Genomic DNA, 19,964 nt, shown 5'->3' with positions numbered 1-19,964 from the left:
AAGCCCTTTAGCATAATCAGTAAAAAGGGCGCATTCTCTCTTCTATGAAGTAGGAAAATCCATCATCACTCATCAGTTGGGTTCTATTTTTTTTTATTTTTTGTCTTTTTTTAGGGCTGCACCCATGGCATATGGAGGTTCCCAGGCTAGGGGTCAAATTGGAGCCACAGCTGCCAGCCTACACCACAGCCACAGCAAAGCAAGATCCGAGCCACATCTGTGACCTACACCACGGCTCATAGCAACACCACATCCCTAACCCAGTGAGTGAGGCCAGAGATTGAACCCACATCCTCATGGATATTATTGGGGTTCATTATTGCTGAGCCACAACAGGAACTCCCTGGTCAGGTTTTATATTCATGGAATAAGTAAGTTCAGTGAGCATTTGTTAGGGCCGTGCCTTCCAGGATGGGCTCCTCTTTTCTCTCCCTGTGTTAAAAAGAGAAAAAAAAATTTATGTTTCTACTTCGAAGCTATTCAAAACTTGATGTATCTCCGGGCCATGCCATACTATTTCTAAAGAAATGCATCAATTCCTGATTTGGGGGGAGGCTGAGATTAGGTACCAAGTACCAGCCAACAGTATTCTGACTTACTGTAGGGCAGGGTTGGCAACGAGGCTTGGAGGAAGTAAGATTTATTACCCTTTGTGAGTGTGCTGAAAGCCAGGTTCATACAATCACCCAGAGCTAGTGTCATATTTGAAGGCTATCGAAATCCGATATCCTCTAAAACGAAGTGTATCTAATTAATTGTCCTAATATTTTTAGATTAGTGTTTATGATGGGGAAACCTTATCCTCTTTGAAGTAAAATCCAGAAAAGGCCCAAAGCCTGGTTGGGGAAAGAGGAGAACTGAGAATGCCAGTTTGCAGACAGAAGTATTTCTTTCTGTTCAATAAGTGTCAAAGATTAATATTACAAAATCTCTGATTACATGGGCTAATCTATTTTGGTGAATAAATGTGTTCTTGATGTCCATTGCACCTACATTAACAGACCCTTCTCTGTTAGAGAGTCTGGAAGCCTTTGGGAGAGATTTCAGATATATTAAACCCCATTACAGAAAATGTAATTTCTGTCAATATAATCCCATGTATTCTTCAATTTAGTATTTTAGAGATAACAAGCTACTTACAATATATTTGCCTTTGGAGGATTCATTTACAAAGTGCACTATCTTCAAGACACAGATAGACTCACATCAGCATTGCTTGTAAGGGTTATCAATTTCTATGACCTTACGGCAGCCTTGGGAGATCAGTTTTTGCAGCTCTTTTCGTCAAGTGGATCAGGAACCAAAGGAAGCCATGTTACACCTGAGTGCGTTACTAGGCGTTGTGTGACTGCTGTGGCTTTTTTGTTTGACTCTTTTTACTTGCAGCTGCATCTTAATTTTCAAGACTCTTTATACTCTGTACTTGAATTCGGTCTTCCAAATTGTTCTGGACGATATTACAGGGCAGGCTGGCAATTTTGTGTGTGCACCTAAATTCATAAATATTTGTAGAGTTAAACTGGTGGGAGGCAGTTTGAATACAATGGAGGCTGTACAAATTTCCCTGGGAAATGTTCCCATTTGAGGGCCAAGGAGTGGCTGGGCCAGTTCTTATTAAGGAAGGCGATGAGCTGCCATTCCAATGTTCTATCACACATGCCATCTCTCTTCAGAGTTGGCAGTGTTGTTAGCAAAACCCGTTACCAGAGAACGGGTTCCAGTACAAGCTGCTTGCTTCAGGTGGACCACCTTGTGGGATATTTCCTGTGGCTGCTGGGGCAGGCTGGCATTCCTGTGCCACCAAGCTGGAGGCAGTTGTCTTTTCCTAGATTCTGTGCACAGTGATCACAATTAGACTCCCTCGTCTTGCAATTAAGATGGGGGAAAAAATAGGACTTTAAAAAGTTGTAATACATACCAGACCATCATTTTTCAACGTAGATGCAGACTTTACCCTAAACTTCACACAGATACTCAATTCTGCACGGGCATAACCTGAAAATCACTTTTACTTATCATAGGGGATGTAAACCCAGTTCTGTTCTCACCTGGCCCCGGCTAGGGTGCACATGCTCTCTGCTTCTGTGTGGAGTTAGAAGTGCCCTTCATTTGCACTTCGTTGCTTTGCATTTGGCAACTGTTTCAACTCTATAACAACTCTGTGGTGGAGAATTCCCCTCCAGGAACCCAAAGTTATAAGAGAGATTGTTTCTCTTGAGTTTGGTGAATAATGACATTCCCTTGTTTGATCTGAGTTTTTAATGGTATATTAATTTTTATCCAAACCTTCTCCTTTTAAGGAGCTGATAATAGATTTCTTTTTCTTTGGGCTTTGCATAGGAAATATGGTGCAAAAAATGGGGAAACCCAGGCGGTACTGTATTGAAACCAAAGATGTGAAAGAATCTCAAGGGATGATGTGCTTGAAGACAAAAAAGCAGCACAACCACTAAGGGGTCTTCATTTCACTTTGTCATAATCAGAAATTACACAAAGCTTTTTGGAAAGCCTATAAATATTTCTCCTGTAGGGAGCATCAAGCCCAAGCTACTTCCTTCTGGAAATAGTAGTTTAAAAAGAAAAAACACAAAAACCACTTCATAGTTATTTTAGCATTTCCCCTTCATTTAGGCACAGCATTTAAAAATAGGTGTCTTTCTTCTTGGATTTTTGAAACTTGTTAACACGCATGTACATTTTGTATGCACCATGAGTCACTGTTGAAGGGGTTTAACAAAATGCTGAAGGGCAGGTTGGGTGTAGATCAGTCATAATTATTGGCAACAACATAATGTATTGAAATATACAATATGTAAGGGAAAAATATAAACTCATGTCTAGTTGTTAGCTTGTCACAGAAACCCTGGCCGATGCAGCTTGAAGTTAGGTTCTGACAGGAGAATGAGACGAGAAAAGTTTGGTGCATTGCAGTGATTCTTTCATTATATTGCTGAACTAATGGTACACGTCTCTAATTGACATAAGTAATGTATACTACCCGCCTTGGCTGACTAAGGACAAATCAGATGGGATTTCCCCGGGAGAAGTGGGGCAGGGAGAATCTGAATATAAGAACAAGACGGATTTGATTAATTAAAAGAAATCTGGATTTTAAAAAAAGAACTGTTTTTTAACTCTTATATTTGTCTACTTGTCAGAATTAAAACCAAGAGGAGGAATCTTAGAATGGTTGGTATTAGTACTTGTAGGCATTGGGATCTCGGATGAAATGTGACATTTATTAGATGAGACATTGTGGGAAAAGTCTACGCCTGTATGTATATATTTTTTTGAGAATTGAGACAATTATGCCAATAATTTGGGTAAAAATGTTTTACCTAAATTATCCAAGTATTTGAGGTAACTGCATGTTTTTAAAAATCAACCTCTGTAACTAATTGCCTAAATTTTTTAATCCAGTATGCCGTGGTAGCCTTTGACTTAAGTGTAATAATGTTTGATTTAAAGTGTAATAATTTTTGAAATGAAATATGTGTTCTAAAGGTGTGCACCCTTTTTCCTTTGCTCCTTCCCTCCCAAATATGACTTGATCCAAAAATGAGAAATAATAGTATTGGGGGCTTTTTGTCTTTTTTCGTTGTTGTTGTGGTTGGGATACGTACTTTTGTGATTATCAGTGCCAAAAACTATTGCTAATATGTTGAATGTTTCAGTCATTTAAGCAGAAACATCTTAAATTTTAAGATTAGATGATTATGCAGCTCTTCACTGGGTAGGTTGGAGAAAACACACACACACACACACACATACACACACACACAGAGTCAATACTGGGTTCTTTTCTCTCCTGAATACACCAATGTAATTTTTTTATATTGAAAATATGAATGTAGAATGGTCAAATAAAAACTCCCTTGTATGTTTTCACAGCCATGTTGGAGACTTGGTAAGTCCGTGAGATGGAAACTTGTGCTAGTGACTGCATCTTATTTGCTGGATGCCTCAGACACATCTTGCCTCAACAGAGTTGTAGCTTAGGGTGTATTGAATAAATGTTACAGTTTCTTTGTTTATCTCTTCTCATCTAAACCCTTTCTCATGAAGGCCTAATGTTAAAATGATTACTCCTTTATCCTCTGTGAGAAAGGGACATAGGTCTTTGCTGCAAAACACATAGTTTATATGAAATACAGTGTGTATGTGGAGAGAAAAATCACTCTCCATCGACAGGGCGCGTAAAAATCCAGGGAATAACCCAGCCTCCGAGGTGACACTTTACAGACCCATCATCATAGCTCTTTCAGTTCTCAGATTTAGTACAAATACCAGATTTTCCTAGTTACTTCATTTATTGCCTTCAGAACTGCAAAGCATTCAGGCATCACTCCCCATTTATTACCGGTGGGGGGGGGGGGAGTATATTATCCCTGGAGATTTTTGCCACTGGCAGGTAAAAATGTAAACTTATCTTTGAAAAAATAGGATCGCCCTTATTATAATAAACAGATTCAACTGTTAAAGGTCAAGTTTCTTTCTGAGTTATGGTAATAATGTAGCAAATACTTTTATAGGCAATCAGAGATTCTATAAATATAGGTACCCGTGTAGATGTAAATGTTAAAACATTCACAAATTATCCTTTCAACTTCTGAGATCTAAAAATCAATAGGGGGTCATAGGGTTTCATAGAATTGCTCTGCTTTTTCTTCCAACATAATTTAATAATACATTTTACAGATGTTGTTTAAACATTAGGCACAGATTGCTTTGTCAATAAAACTAAACAGAGGCATGACACAAAAGCAAGGAAAACAGATGTGAAAACAACAACAACAACAACAACAACAAAAACCCACCAAAAAAAACAGTGCACCAAGCAAGCAGTCCTGAGTCGCTTGTTCAACTATGAAATGAAAGTGCAGGATGGAGTGATGTTCCTTGCCTAGGAATGACCTAGGGATGGAGCAACTTCACACACAAGAGGTAATTTTATTAAGCTGGTGGTTTACTTTTTCCTGTGAGAATTTAAGTGTAACTTGTATTTAAGGTAGACTTCCTAATTGATCAATGGAGTAACAGGTGCAGTGTTTTTAAAAGAAGAAGGAAAAGAAAGAGAAATATCAATAGAACAACTCCCCAGCACATTTCAGAATGGGCTGTTGTTGTCCACGCCACAGTTAATTGCTTTGCTTTTCACCTTGAGTGTCAATTCTAATAATATTACCTTTACAGGCGCTTACGCTGGGCATAAATTATAGCAATCAGTAATACTCACTAGATAAAATACTGTCTAGTTGCTCATGAGAAAATATTGAAATCAGTAAAAAAAAAAAAAAAAATGTTTAGCTTGCATATTGCCTGAGACAGAGCTGGCGAGACGCCAGACGGGCAGGGTATTATTAGGAAAGCTGAGCAAATAGCTCGCAGGGAAAAGAGCTGTGAATTTTGAAACCTTCAGGTATTGTCATGTCAGAGAGTCTTAGGAGTTCAACAGAGATGCTGCTTTTGTCTGTAGATTTTAAAAAATTTCCAGCAAACAATCCTCTTTGAAAATGACTCTGCAGTCTGTGAAATATACTTTGTTGTAAGTTTTATTCCCTAAGTTTGCTCAGAGATTTCCTCCACTGTGTTAAATCTCCTGGTTCATACTGAGAAAGATGGAAACTCCTCAGGAAGGGGTAGGTGTTGGCCCACTGCGCCACCTCAGGATGGAAAAACCCCGCCCCTTGCGCCCCGGCACCAAAGAGGGACCGTGAGTCTAGGTGAGAGCAGAAACAGGAAGGGGTGGGATGCAGGAAGGTGGGTTTGAAAGTCCAAAGACTGTTTTGTGTAACTGCTGCTTCTCCTCCAGCCAATACGGAAAGAGTTGCTGAGCTTTTCAGGACAAGATGCGTCTGTTGCCTGCAGCTGAGAGTCAGGACAAGCTGAGGAAGTATTTGAGGACCACTTAGGGCTGGGGTTCAAGTGAGGCGCAGAGCTGAGTGGGTTGCGAGACTGATTTCATCATGTGCCCAATATCTGTGATTCTTTTCAAGGGGTCTTGGTAGGGTGACTTTGAATGGGGTGCGGAGGTCAGCAGGACTTGGTGCAAGTCCTCATTAAGCAGATTCATTGTTTTCAGTGTCTTGGCACAAGAGGAGGGTCCGAGAAATGGGCAGAACTCCACAGGTGTCACGCAGCCAGCAGGGCAGGACCTGACTCTCTTGAGGAGAGCGTGGGCGATGAGGCCTGAGAGGCACCCTGTCAAGGGGGAGGAGGCTGGTGGCCGAGGAACCAATGGCCCTGAAGCCTCACAACACCACACTATGGGGAGGGAAGGTGCAGGGAGGGGAAAGAAGGTTTGGAGTCCAAACATGTCCTCTTGTCGTCCCAGCTCCTCCCAATTAGATATGTGTCCTTGATCAGTCACTTTATCTCCATGGGCAGCAGCTTCCTCTGCTCTAAATGGACAGGAAGGACTGAGGAATCAGTGGGAAGCTAAGCCTATTCCAGCCCTAATATCCTAGATGGTATAAAAACATGAGCTGAAGGGAAGAAGAGTGAATGTTCTGAAACTGATCTTGATCCCAGTTTTACATTAGAAGTGAAGAAAGAAAAAAAAAAAAAAAAAAAAAAACAAAAACCCCAAACCAATGACAGGTCCTTTGATAAAGAGACAAACAGGACACTTCATTTAAAAAGTTGTGACTTTTCTTGATCTTAAATAAGCAAATCAAGCACCATAAAATAAAAACTAGATGAAATTAAACATTATCGCAAGACATGAAAAGCATGTGTAATGTCACTTTCGGATTCATAATAAAGATAAATCATCTGTTTTTAGCAGTGCGCTCTGAGTCTATGAAGAGCATGACAGATAATAGGCTTGGAACTTCTGAAGTCATGGTACAGCAAAATTTGTTTTTTCCTCAGGCGTTCAATCTTTTTCTCTAGTAATTTTGTACATGACAAACTTTTTAGTCGGTGCATTAATAATCTATAAGTAATGAGTTGTCAGGTGTCAGTTAGATAAGATTAAAAGACTGTTTAAGCATTATCTCTTTGCTTCTTTGCATGCGTTTTATAGGTCCGGAGAAATAACTTTTTGAATTGTGGTTGTACACACATACTAGCTCTCCCTGCCTCCCTCTCTCTCTCTGTCTGTCTCTCTCTCTCTCTCATTTGGCTCTGCTCCAGGTGTACCTGGAAGAACTGTATCATGTTACATAAATCCTGCATGTAGGAGCAGATTCGAAGCTCATGCTGTGTGAATCAAGGGGACCCATGTCTCAGCTGTCCTCTGTAACCCGATTTTAGTTTTGAAAATGTTACTTTTGCTTCTCAAAGGAAACTTTGTCAGGGGAAACAGCCCTGGCAGAGAGGAACAGTGAAGCTGTAGGCTTGAGTTTCCTAGCAAGTCAGGTTGAGGTCTATTCTTGTCAAATCTGTCTTAAGTGTGTTTACACAGAGTTTGCCTTTCTGGTATTTTCTGCTTGCACAGACCTGATCTCCACCTATTTTGTGTCAACAGTTGCTGGGGCTGGTGCTGGGTGATTAACCATTGAGCACTGGGGCACGGAGCTATGCCCACGAAGGACCCCCCCACACACACACGCCCGCTCCCTGCACTGACATCATCATCTTCTTCCTCCAGGCTGCACCTCCATAAAACAAACAGCATTTCTGAGTGGTTAAAGAGTCAGCCTGAAATCTTTTTTAAAAATGCGGGCAAATGTGAAATAAAACAAACTTGTCAGAAATGGAGAGGAGCCAGAGGAACTGGGGAAGGAAGTGTTTCTGGGGGCAAATGTTGTCTTGGTTCTGTGTGGCTCCAAGGTGTGAAAGCCTGGAGCTTTGGGTAGAGGCTTAGGGTTTTGTTTTGCTTCTTTTTTTTAAGTTTTTAAGGGGAAAGAAAGTTTTAAAAGATCACAACAACAACATGCCAACAACAGGGATGTTTGTAACTTTGGCAACTACAGGGCTGTCATGTTCAATGCCCTCAGAGCCCTTGATATGTTCCTCCTTATTTTATTTCCATTCTTGTGAAGCGTTTAAGCCTGACCCATTAATATGGGAAATAATGAACTCTATCAGGTTCTCGAAACCTGAACAATAACAACAACAACAAAAAACAACCCATAATCTGTTCCCATCCTTGAGAGCTCCCTTTTCATTTTACTCCCTTAACCAATGTGCTTAAAGGGCCTAATGCCTCACAAGATTAGATCCCATCACTGAAGTAGGGGAACAGTACTTCCTTTTGCAAATACATTAACTCTTTCAGGCCCATGGGGATTAGGGTCTTGGATTCTAAATGTAACAGCTCAAAAACATATCCCTGCCATGGGAGACATCTGGTTTAATATTGATCAGGTCATTATTTTTCAGGAAGAGTCTGTTGCCTAGGGATGGAATTAAATGCACCATGATTAAGAATATATGTCTTTGGAGTTCCCGTCGTGGCTCAGTGGTTAACGAATCCGACTAGGAACCATGGGTTGCGGATTCGTTTCCTGGCCTCACTCAGTGGGTTAAGGATCCAGTGTTGCCATGAGCTGTGGTGTAGGTCGCGGATGTGGCTCAGATCTGGCGTTGCTGTGGCTGTGGTGTAGGCCGGCAGCTGCAGCTCCGATTAGACCCCTAGCCTGGGAACTTCCATATGCTGCAGGTGTGGCCCTAGAAAAGGCAAAAAAAAAAAAAAAAAGAAAAAAAAAAAGACAAACAAACAAAAAAGAATATATGTCTTTAAGTTTCCAGTATGTTTTACTCTAGGATGCTGATTTAAATGTAAACCAGTAGTTCTGGGGGTTGTTGTCTTGTTGGAGGGTTTTGGTGGCCTGTATCACTAGAACAGCTGCTATGGTTGACTTTATTTGATCCCTCGTTTGGGTCAGAGTTCATACGTACTTGGAAAAGGGCAGGGAGTCTGAGATGTTGAAAAGCCAGTGGAAAGAATATGTGTCCAAAGATGTCAGGTCTCACCCCTGACAGCTGGTCACCTGGCAGGACTGTTTACAGAAGGGAAAGTGCAATAGGTTATAGCAGGGATTCCCAAGGGACCGAGAGGGGCTGAGAGGGAGTGGAGGGCTGGGGAAGGAGATCAGAATCATTCTGAGAGAATGTAGTATAAAAAAAGTATCTAAAATAGTTCCATTGTGGCTCAGTGGGATAAGGTCCTGATGTTGTCTCCATGGGGATGCGGATTCAACCCCTGGCCTCACTCAGTAGGCTAAGGATCTGGCATTGCCAGGTCACAGATGTGGCTCAGATCCAGCATTGCTGTGGCTGTGGCATAGGCCGGCAGCTGCAACTCTGATTTGGCTTCTAGCCTGGGAACCACCATAGGCCACAGGTGTAACAGTAAAAAAAAAAAAAAAAAAAAAAAGAATCTGGAGAATTGGCTTTTGATTTCAGTCATGCTTTTCTGAAATAGCAAATAACCAAGGGATATGAGATTTTGAAGTTTCTCAAAAGGGAGCATGGATTAAAATTTTAGAAACACTGCTAGGAAGGATGGAGCCCAGGTCCTGGAGAGGACAGTATGCCTCCTTGGAGAGATGAGGCTTGGGGCCTTATGATGTTGCACAGCTAATTAGAGGCAAGGAGGAGGCCTTTTGCATTCCACCATTATGTATATATTTTTAACAGCTTTATTGGGATATATAATTCATCTACCACTCTGTAATTCACCTACCACTCCATGCACTCATTTAAAGTGTACAATGCAGTGGTTTTAAGAGTCTTCACGGGGCTGTACAATCATCCCCACAGTCATTTTGGGAACATTTTCACCACTTTGGAAAGAAACCCTGTGCTCCTCTCCCATACTTCCTTTCCTCACTCTACCACCAATCTACTTTCTGCCTCTATAGATTTGTACATTCTGGGCATTTCACAAACATGATCACATAACCTGGGTCTCTGGGGACTAGTTTCCTTTGCTTAGCGCTATGTTTTCAAAAGTTTCATTCACGTTGCAGCACATGTCCTACTTCATTCCTCTTTATGGCTGAATGATGTTTCATTGTATGGATAGACGCATTTTCTTTATTAATTCATCCATCAATGGATGTTTAAGTTGTTTCCATCTTTGGCTGCTGTTAAGTACTTGTGTGTAAGTTTTGGCACCGTTAGGTATTTTTGAGAATCATAAGGACAGTATCCCCACCAAACCTCGGTCTCAGGTTTTGCAATTTGCAAAGCAAACTTTCCATAAACATGCACTCATTAGGTCATCACAGTTTTAGCACCTAAATACTCCTATGGCCTCTGAGCCAATGAGTGGCAGTTTTCTTACCCAGTTCTTATCCTCTGCACACTAGACACTACTCTAACTCTCCCTGCCCTTGGCTTGGGTTTGACTATAAAAATCGAGTGATGGCATCCAAAGAAAAGGTTGGCAACTCAGAAGTGAAGTGTACATTCTCCAAACGTTCCCCATTGTACCTTAGAGAATCATAAGGGTTTATGAAAGATTTGACAGGTTCCAAAAGGAAGTCATTTTGTTGCTTTTGTTATCCTCATTTGAAACATTTTGTCGTACACCTCAATTGAAAGAGTTTGCAATTCCCATCATTGAGGGGAAATTCTATTTGGGAAAAAAAAAGTGCATATCTGATCAGTAGGGTATTCCACCCACCCCAGTTGCCTGGGAAATTGGTTTATGCCTATCATCCAGTATAATTATTAATAATGTTTCTTTACTCTCAAGAGTGTCCCCATGTAGAGGATAAATTATCTGGTTATCCTAATTTATAATGGACATTGGCAGAACATTAAGATGTGTTTTAAATAACTATCTATTCTGTAATGTTTAAGGGGTGTTTAGTTTGATTCAAGTTTATTGACTTTTGTGATATGGGAAAATTAGAGTTTTTATGAAAAGTGGTTCAGCTTAAATCAAAGCGACACGTCTATTCTTTGAAGACATATTTATACCGAATTTATCTTTTCATTAATAAAGGACATTTTACTAGATTATCCTATTCCTGATACATTGTGCTAATAATCACTTTAGTTTCATATACTTTTAAGCAAAACCATTTATATTTATATTTATATTTATAAGGTTGTGTAAAGTCAAATTTGGCAAATTGTCACATTTAAGTAACTATTTTATAAATGCCACTTTGTTATGTATGCTTTAGATGGATACTTATCCATGGATACTTAAGATACGTGTAACTATTGGGTATTTCTTATGTTAGGTCTAGTGATACATCCCTGCAGTTCACTCCACTGAATTTGAAGCCCAGGGCTTTAGTCACCTAGGAGGTAGCAAACAAAATAGCGCCCCCTCACTAAGGGAACCACTCTTGCTTTGAATTTAGTTCAGATGAAAGGATTTGGCAAGCTGAGTGTCTACTTCCTTTAGAGTGGAAAAAAATCATTTTACAATTTGCTTTCAAGGAAAACTTTGTGTAATATATAACCAAGTGATGAAGTATTTGCAAGTTATTTCAACACATAAAGTCCAAAATGATACTTGAGTTTTGTTTTGCATTGTAATTTTCAACTAATTAGTTGATTTTTTTCACTAGTTGCTTTGAAGAAGATTTTATATGTAATTAGCTTCCTCAACTGTCTTTACTTCAGTTTTTTTAGAGTAGTTTGACAAATACACCTATCACTTCTAGAGAAGGGAAAACTTCTCAGACCTCCGATGGGTGGGCTTGTGATTTGAGCAAATTCCAATATTGTGTTTCTAGAAGCGGATGGAGAACAAAACACGCTCTCCCTTCTCCCCTCCAGTTCAGTCACCTCCCCCACTCTCAGACACACAGATGATGTATTGCAGCCCTGGAACTGTTGGATCCTGGAGGAGGTTGAGAAACTAGAAGAAAGTGCCAAAATCATGATTTCATAAGGTTTGACTTGAGACCGAGTCAACTTTCTTGAGCGTCTTAAAACCATGTTTCGTGAAATTTCACTTCACAAAGAAAAGGAGTGTAGATGGCTTGGACCCTGAAGACTGCCAGTTAAGGATCGTTAAATCCAATAAGTAAATGTAAATCTAAAATAGAGAATTCCAACAAAAGCTTCTGAAGTTGATTTTTTGTTTAAAAGAACAGAGCGGTATGTGGGAGATGGCTAGAACTTATTCCCTGAAGGGTTTGTTCATAAAATACGCCTTAAAGTTTTTAGGAAATGCTGACTTAAAAAAATAGTATATATTGGAGTTCCCATCATGGCACAGTGGTTAACGAATCTGACTAGGAACCATGAGGTTGTGGGTTTGATCCCTGGCCTTGCTCAGTGGGTTAAGGATCCGGCATTACCATGAGCTGCAGTGTAGATCGCAGCCTCGGCTAGCTTTGCTGTGGCTGTGGTGTAGGCCAGTGGCTACAGCTCTAATTCGACCCCTATCCTGGGAACCTCCTTATGCTGTGGGTGTGGCCAAAAAAGACCAAAAAAAAAAAAAGTATATATATGTTTCTTTAAATGACTGTGATAAAGTTGAAAGAAATGCCACATCAAGAAAATTCGTGGGGCAAGAAAGAACAAAATTCTGGAATTCAGCAACTACTCTCCGATGTGAAACTAAATTTATATTGGAAGATATTTCTCAAGACCTAGTTCTAAAAACATATTTATAGGGATGAATCCAGATAAAATGAATGATATATTCAATTATTATATTTGCACATTGTTCATATTTAAATAAAGAATAGTGCACGCAGAAGTCACCAGTACTTATGCTTAAAAATGCATGGTATTTATTTTTATAATTAAGTTTGTATGTAAGTATTCTTAAGTATACCTAAATATTAATCAAAGAGGACTACAATTTATACTTTCTTTAATGGACTGTATAAGTATAGAAGGCATTTTAACTAACACATCCTATTACTTAATGAAGTCTTTTTTTTGATAGCCATTTTAGCCTCTTGGGCAAAGGAGGATATTGTAAAATGTCATTTCTCCATCCTTAAACGGGTACCACTGTCCTGCGGACTCTTCACTTATACCTCTTTGGCCAGAAGTACTATGAGGTGACTGAGAGTCACGTCGTTGTTTAGAAACGACAGCATTCTGTCAGAGTTTTATTTTGATTTAATTTGATGTGTTCCCACGAGGTGGCTGTGGCATGCTAAAGTAGCAAAATATGGGCTCCGCACGATCATCAGTGAATGATAAGCAGGGTGGTAAACACCAAGGAATAGACTTGCGTAAGGCGAAAAACTTTGTTTCTGAAGGTGAGCAGGTAATTTTTCTTTATTTTTGTCAGTACTGTGGAGAAGCATGCAAAGAGATCCAAGAGCATAAGAGCATGGGATGAGGGCAAAGCCATGCAGGAAAGTTGCCTGTGGAACTGGGCAGATATACGTGGTGTTTGGTCCCAAGTGATGCCCACCCTGATCGCTCCATCCCTCCTGGTTCTCTGAGGAGAAAACTAGATTTACTTGATTTTATTAAAAATTTTTTTTTTTTTTTTTTTTTTTACGGCCACACTCTTGGCATATGGAAGTCCCCAAGCTAGTGATTGAATCTGAGCCACAGCTGCAGCAACACCAGATCCTTTAACCCACTGTGCCGGGCGGGGGGCTGGAACCCACACCTCCGCAGTGACTAGAGCCACTGCAGTCGGATTCTTAACCCATTGCACCACAACGGGAACTCCCGTTTTATTTTTTTATTCTTTTACTTCATTCAAGTATAATTGATTTACGATGTTGTGTTAATTTCTGTTGTACCGCGGGGACTCAGTTACATATATTCTTTTTCACATTCTTTTCCATGATGGTTTTTTACAGGTTATTGAACATAGTTCCCTGTACTATATAGTAGGACCTTGTTGTTTAGCCATTCTGTACATAATAGTTTGCATCTGCTAGGGGAAGCTAAATGTAACAATCCAGGTTTGTGGGAAAGAACCAGGGCAAGGAGTAGAGGATAAACGAAAGGACAAAGGTCAGCTTTAGAAAGCTGTTCTACCAGATCTTGCTCAGAAAAACTATTCAGGTATCCAAAGACTGAGAATGAAAGGAGATAGGTGGAATTAGCAGAATGAAAAAGAAAAAAAAAAAAAAAAAAAAAAAAGGTCTAGTAATAAATAAACATCTAGGGGCAAAGGAAAGGAAATAAAGGACAAAACTTCCTATATTCCTTTTTAGCCTCAGGATTCATCTCCTATTCTCCTTACCTGATTCCTACTTTAAAATGCAAATGATAAAATTCAGTTTTTAGATCACCCCATATCCCAGATATTTGAAGATTTTGCTTGCCTTTTAACCTTATTAGTCTGCCTTAATAAGGCTAGAGTCCTAAACAAATAACTAGGTAAAAAGAAATACATCTCTGTTTATTTTGACATGGAATAAAGCTCTAAAGCCAATCCATTATCTGCCTTTCCTTTGTAAAACTTCTTGTTTTGAGAAAGGAGGCAGTTTGGTCACAGGAAGACATTCTAATCCATGATTCTGTGAAAAAAAGGAAATTTAAGAATTCTTTCTCTAATTCAGTTTTCTTCCACTTATAGGGTGTCCAGTTCTTTAAAAGTGCTTCACAAAAGAAGATTGTTTTCAAAGCAAAACAGGATTTTAAAAAACATATACCTTGGTGTTTAGAGTGAAATGTGGAGATGCAAGCAGGATGTTTCTCATATTAAAGGATACTTAACTAAAGGGATTACGTTTTAAAGTGCCCCATCTATGGCAGACTTGAGCTACATCCTATGAAACCAAGACGTGAAACTATTTTAATAAGAAAAACTGTCCTGTTGTCGTGTATTCTTGATATTATACATCTGAGCTTTAAGGGCTGTTATGTTTGTACATCATTTATGAAGTTGTAAAAGTTTTCTCTTATATCCTTAAACCAACAAGCTTTTTAAAAAGACCTTTTCAATATGGAAAATTCCGAAGATTGTGTGTATTTCATGGATATATTTCATCTTAAATTTATTTTATGAGTATTGGAGAAAGTACTTTTTTATTATACATTCAAATTGGAATTTTGTCATTCTTTTTTATTTCTCTTCTAAAACTACTGTTTCTTATATTAGAGCTCTAATATGTATATATGTATAATATATATATTATGCAAAACATGTTATAAATTATATATAATATACGCATATTCACATAAGTATATATGTGCACACACATATGAACTTAAAATAACTATTTTACTGATGCTTCTTGAAATGACAGTGTTTTAAGAAGCGAATATTTTCATGTAAGTTTACATAAAATCTAAAGGTCTTTTTTTGGTTCGGTGTTTAGAAAATTCTTGATAATTTAGAATCTTCCACAATGGAAACGAAAGCATTCTGTCACAAAAGAAGGGAGGATGAGACACAAGGTCAGAGGGCATTTGAGAAACAAACAGCTGGACCAGTTTATTTAAACAGATACAGGGATGGGGAACTGACCTCTGTTTGACTTATAGTGGGAGGAGCAAGAATGTCATTTTATTACTTGGCCCAGAAGGAAAATGTTTTCGTATCTAAATTCACCCCAAGCCATCTAAATACATGGCCTTGCTGCATGTGACTAATTCCAAAAAGAATACATATGAGAGTCTAGGATAATGATAAAATACGCGAAAAAGAATCAAATGTTCTTTTGAAAACTGAAAAGATGATGTTGTTTTTAAAAACAAAATATTTTGCTATTTACTCTGTTATTTTTAGATAAAGATGTCTACCATGGCCCGAGATAATAATATGTGTTTCTTCTAAGTACAGGAATTATAATTCAGTCACATGCTGAGAGTTTACCATGCCATATATATAGTGATAATGTCCATCATATTGAAACAAATGCTAGTGTTTGTTTTTTGTTTTTTGTTTTTTGTCTTTTGTCTTTTCAGTGCTATACCCGCAACATATGGAATTTTCCAGGCTAGGGGTTGAATCCAAGCTGTAGCCACTGGCCTACATCACAGCCACAGCAACGCGGGATCCAAGCCACGTCTGCAATTTACGCCACAGATCACAGCAATGCCGGATCTTTAACCCATTTGGCAAGGCCAGGGATGGAACCCAAATCCTCATGGATACTAGTCAGGTTTTTTAACCACTGAGCCACAATGGGAACTCCCCAAATACTGTTTTTCATTGAAGTTTGCACTAAAGAGAAGTCCCAAGTATACCTACTAGTACAGTCAAAAAGCAATTCAGACAATGTGAATCGGTGTTCTTAGGTTTTCAATGTTTTTAAAATGTTCTTTAATGAAAGGATTCCTGCCTTTATATCTACATATCCTATAGGTGGTTTACATTCGTATTGTCAAAACAACAAATGGTCACAACCACCCAGAGAGAAGCAAAGAGAACCTAGTACCTGTGGACCCTTAGCTAAGATGCTGAGGTGAGGCGTTAGCTGTCCACCTGGGGATCAGAGCAGGCCTGGAGTAACTAACTGAAATGAGTTGTCTGCTGAAGACCTGCAGGGGCACACAGACCAGTTCAGCACTTTGAGAAGAGTGGCTTGAGAGGTGAATGAACTCGAAATTCTAGAACTCACATTCTAGAAGGAACTTGTTAAGAATCATGGATGTTTTACCTAGGAAGAAAAGGGGAGAAGCCTATGGGGCATGGTGGCTATAATTTAAATGCTTGAAAGGCCATCCTGAAAACGTGAGATGAGAATTGCTTGAATTATCCCAAGAAGTTGTCCTGGTGAAAGGATTTTCTGTCGGGTAAGGCAGAACCTTCTAACAGTTACCTTGCCCATAGACAGGCTCTCCCGGAAGGTGGCAGATGCTGTATTAGAAACCGTCCAGCAAGCTGAGGGAGTTCCTCACCAGTAGACCTGCTTTGCCATATGCTAAAGGGAGTCCTTCATGTTGAAATGCATCGATGCTAGAGTTCCCTCATTGTGGCTCAGTGGTAATGAACCCGACTAGTATCCATGAGGATGTGGGTTCAAGCCCTGGCCTCACTCATTGGGTTAAGGATCCAGCATTGCCGTGAGCTGTGGTCTAAGTTGCGGACATGGCTTGGATCCTGTGTTGCTGTGGCTGTGGTATTGGCTGGCAGCTGCAGCTCCGATTCAACCCCTAGCCTGGGAACTTCCATATACCACAAGTGTGCCCTAAAAAGGAAAAAAAAGCAAAAAAAAAAAAAAAGAGGAAAATGAATGGATGCTAATAACAGCATAAAAACATATAAAATGTAAAGCTCCCTGCTACATACAAATATATAGATAATACAGAATCCTGTAGTACCGTAATAGTGATGCATAAATCACTTTTAATTCTGGAATAAACTTTAAAAGACAAAAGCATAGAAATAACTATAATATATAAATAGATACAAAATGTAATTTGTGACATTAATAACATAACGTAGGAGGAGATAAAAAAAAAAAAAAGAAGAAGAAACCGTCCAGCAGAGGCTACCCATCTCCCTGGCGGGGAGATCAAAGGAGGGATTAATGTTAGTGACCAAGCCAGGTGATGGTCAAAGCCCTTTTCAAAGCTGAGGTGTAATTTTTCTGATTCCATGTGTTTAATAGTCAAGGATTCAAACCTGAATTGGTTACCATGAACTGGTCTTTGGAAATCTGAATATATGAGTTTGAGAGAGGTGAGCCTTGGAATATAGATAACTCCAATTATTGACCCTTCTTATGCATAGCCTTTTTTTTTTTACCCCAGTCTTTATACCCATGTTGTCATCAGAACCCCCAAATACCTTTATACCATAGTCATCAGAATCCCCAATCTGCAAAATATTCCGTCATGCTTATCCCTGGACTCAATAGCAGGGGTGTTACTTGTGGTGATTCTCTCAAAACCAGCTCATTTTTAGGTATCTATTTAGTCTGGAATATTCTAGGTGGGTGGCACAGTAGTGGCCATACTCTGGTCAAGACATTAGGGAGGTGGGGTTGTTTGCCACCATTTGCCAGCTGTGTGTCATTCAGCAAATTATTAACATGTCTTGCGTAACATGTGACCTCAAATAAGTCACTTAATTTCTCGGAGCCTTGGCTTCTCATCAGTTAAAAAGCACTCTTCCTAGTTTTAGATAAAGACTATAAATCATATCCATAAAGGGCTATGTTTTTAAAAAGATTAAAAAAAAAGTTATCAGCGTTCCTACCCTCTAAGAGAATGCAGATTATGATTAGAACCACAGATGACGAAGAGCTGTTTTTGCTCTTACCTATGTTAGTTACTATGAAAATTACTTTTGGTGTAGGTGGAATATTATTAATATTAAATAATTTTCTAATTGGTCATGCAGTGAAGGCAGCTAATGAAAAAGCAGATTTTTTTTCATTTTAATTGGTTATTTCACATGGTGTTTGTGCTACACCTGGGCTTATAATGAGAATGGAGAATTAATCTAACCTTCTGCTCACATGATTCCAATTTTCATGGTTTATACAAGATAATGATAACCTGATTTGCAACACAATTTGTTGTAGATCTGTGTCTTAAATATTTTTATTACCAGTTCAGGGACTTCATTTACAAGAACTGATATAATATATAGCCGATAAGAGTTAACACCAATTAGTCTCTTTTAGTGAGGTTCCAGTTTCGTTGGTTATTTTAATCACGTCTCAGGTACCAAAAGAACATAAGGATATAGGATGTAGGGAATCTTAAAATGTCATGAAGTATGCATTTTTATTTTAAAAACCTATCCCTGCCCGTTGAATGGTTGGTTTTTAGGAACTATTTGTCTTCCTGAAGTGGGCACACTTATCAACTAAAATTCATACTGGATTGTGGGTCCTTTAATTATTAACAGTACAGTATTAACCTTTTCATTGTATTTTTCACTGTGCCACTTGTGTTTGATATATTCAGATATGAACTGAGAACTAAGAGCTATTTACTGTTTCAGAATCTAGTATGTCCTGTTCAGGTTCTGTATTTGATATGTAATTCTTAGTATTACGGGGTACAGCAGATCTTAAGACTTAGATATCTCATGACCATGGCTTTGGAGAGCTTATGTGAATCATTTTTTAAAATTTTCAGCGGCCAGCCACCTTTTTAGGGGCTACAAAAATTGTAAGAAAAATCTTACTGACACTTAAGTGACTTAAATGTCGTAAGATGTTTATTATACATGTTCAGGACTCACTGGAGAAAGCAAGATTCTAAGTTCAATTACTGTATAGCCATGACCTCGCCTTGACCTCAGACTTTGCAGAAAGAGCACGGGCATATGCACGCACGCACGCGCACACGCACACACATACACACACACACAAAGCCACCCCAAGCAATCTCTACAAGGAATGCATTTCTCTGAAGTCCCCAGCAGTGTGAGTTAGTGGTGATAAACTCCAGACATTTTTTCATTTGATGGTGTGCTGCCATCCTGGCTCATTATCTTAATAGTGGGCATTAAAATAGAATTAGGTTTGCAAGAGGTAGGGAAGGTTTTGATAAAAATTGTAAAAAAGCAGTCAGAGAACAGAAGATTGAAATGTCACCAATTAGGAGAGGTAACAGATGCCCTTATGAACATCTTTCTCTCTCTCCACCAAATTTCCCCCCTTGCAATTGAAAAGAGTGGTGGCTAGTATTGTTTCCTGAAAACTCTGCTAATTCCCTTATGAAAAGATGAAATGGAAGTGTCCAACTGTGGTAAAACAGGCAAACATAAATCAACTCGGAAACCCCGAGCCTGGGTACTCAAAGGTCACCGGGGGTTACAGGTTTTGCAGCATGTGAAGCTGAACGGAGAGCCATGGCGAGAACCATTTTGCCAAGACCCAGTTTTACTCTCTCACCATGATCCATCTTCGCCTCTGCCTCCACCTCCCTCGCCACTTTTTGTTTTTTAAGGAATGACAATTTGCTCTTTCTTGGTTACAGGTTTATTAATGCCCGGAGAAGAATAGTGCAGCCCATGATAGACCAGTCCAACCGAGCAGGCAAGTCCCCTATAGTGACTGTATTCAAGTCACACAAGCGAAAAGCATCCTCAAGCCATTCACCGGGAGGTCCCATACCTGGTAAATAAACTGGGAATGAGTGCTGGGAGTGCCTGGCAATTAAAATCAAACCAGTTTTGTTTCATAACAACACTAATCCATTTTAACATTGTCATA

General features: G+C 39.3%; 1 protein-coding gene across 6 annotated transcripts in view; it reads left to right on the top strand.

The window, feature by feature from the left end:
* Window positions 1-19,964, top strand: part of MEIS1 (Meis homeobox 1) — a 140,281-nt gene that overhangs the window by 115,174 nt on the left and 5,143 nt on the right. For 4 of the 6 annotated variants that reach the window (XR_014839695.1, XR_014839694.1, XM_005662507.4 and 1 more), the window contains one exon: window positions 19,729-19,787. Coding sequence is in view for 4 of the 6 variants with exons in the window: in XM_005662507.4 (XP_005662564.2) it covers window positions 19,729-19,787 (59 nt within the window). In the remaining 2 variants the exon portion in view is untranslated. Of the gene's footprint in view, window positions 1-19,728; window positions 19,869-19,964 lie in introns of all 6 variants that reach the window. The other 2 variants (XM_021087437.2, XM_021087439.2) reach the window with 1 other exon arrangement.

This window comes from Sus scrofa, chromosome 3 (assembly GCF_054392235.1).
Source record: "Sus scrofa isolate SSC_HxYL_T2T_F1_AM1 chromosome 3, Sscrofa_HxYL_maternal_Yorkshire_Landrace_v2.0, whole genome shotgun sequence".
NCBI classification, from domain to species: Eukaryota; Metazoa; Chordata; class Mammalia; order Artiodactyla; family Suidae; genus Sus; species Sus scrofa.
The sequence above is the reverse complement of the archived record's forward strand: the minus strand, read 5'-3'. Positions and strand labels throughout refer to the sequence as shown.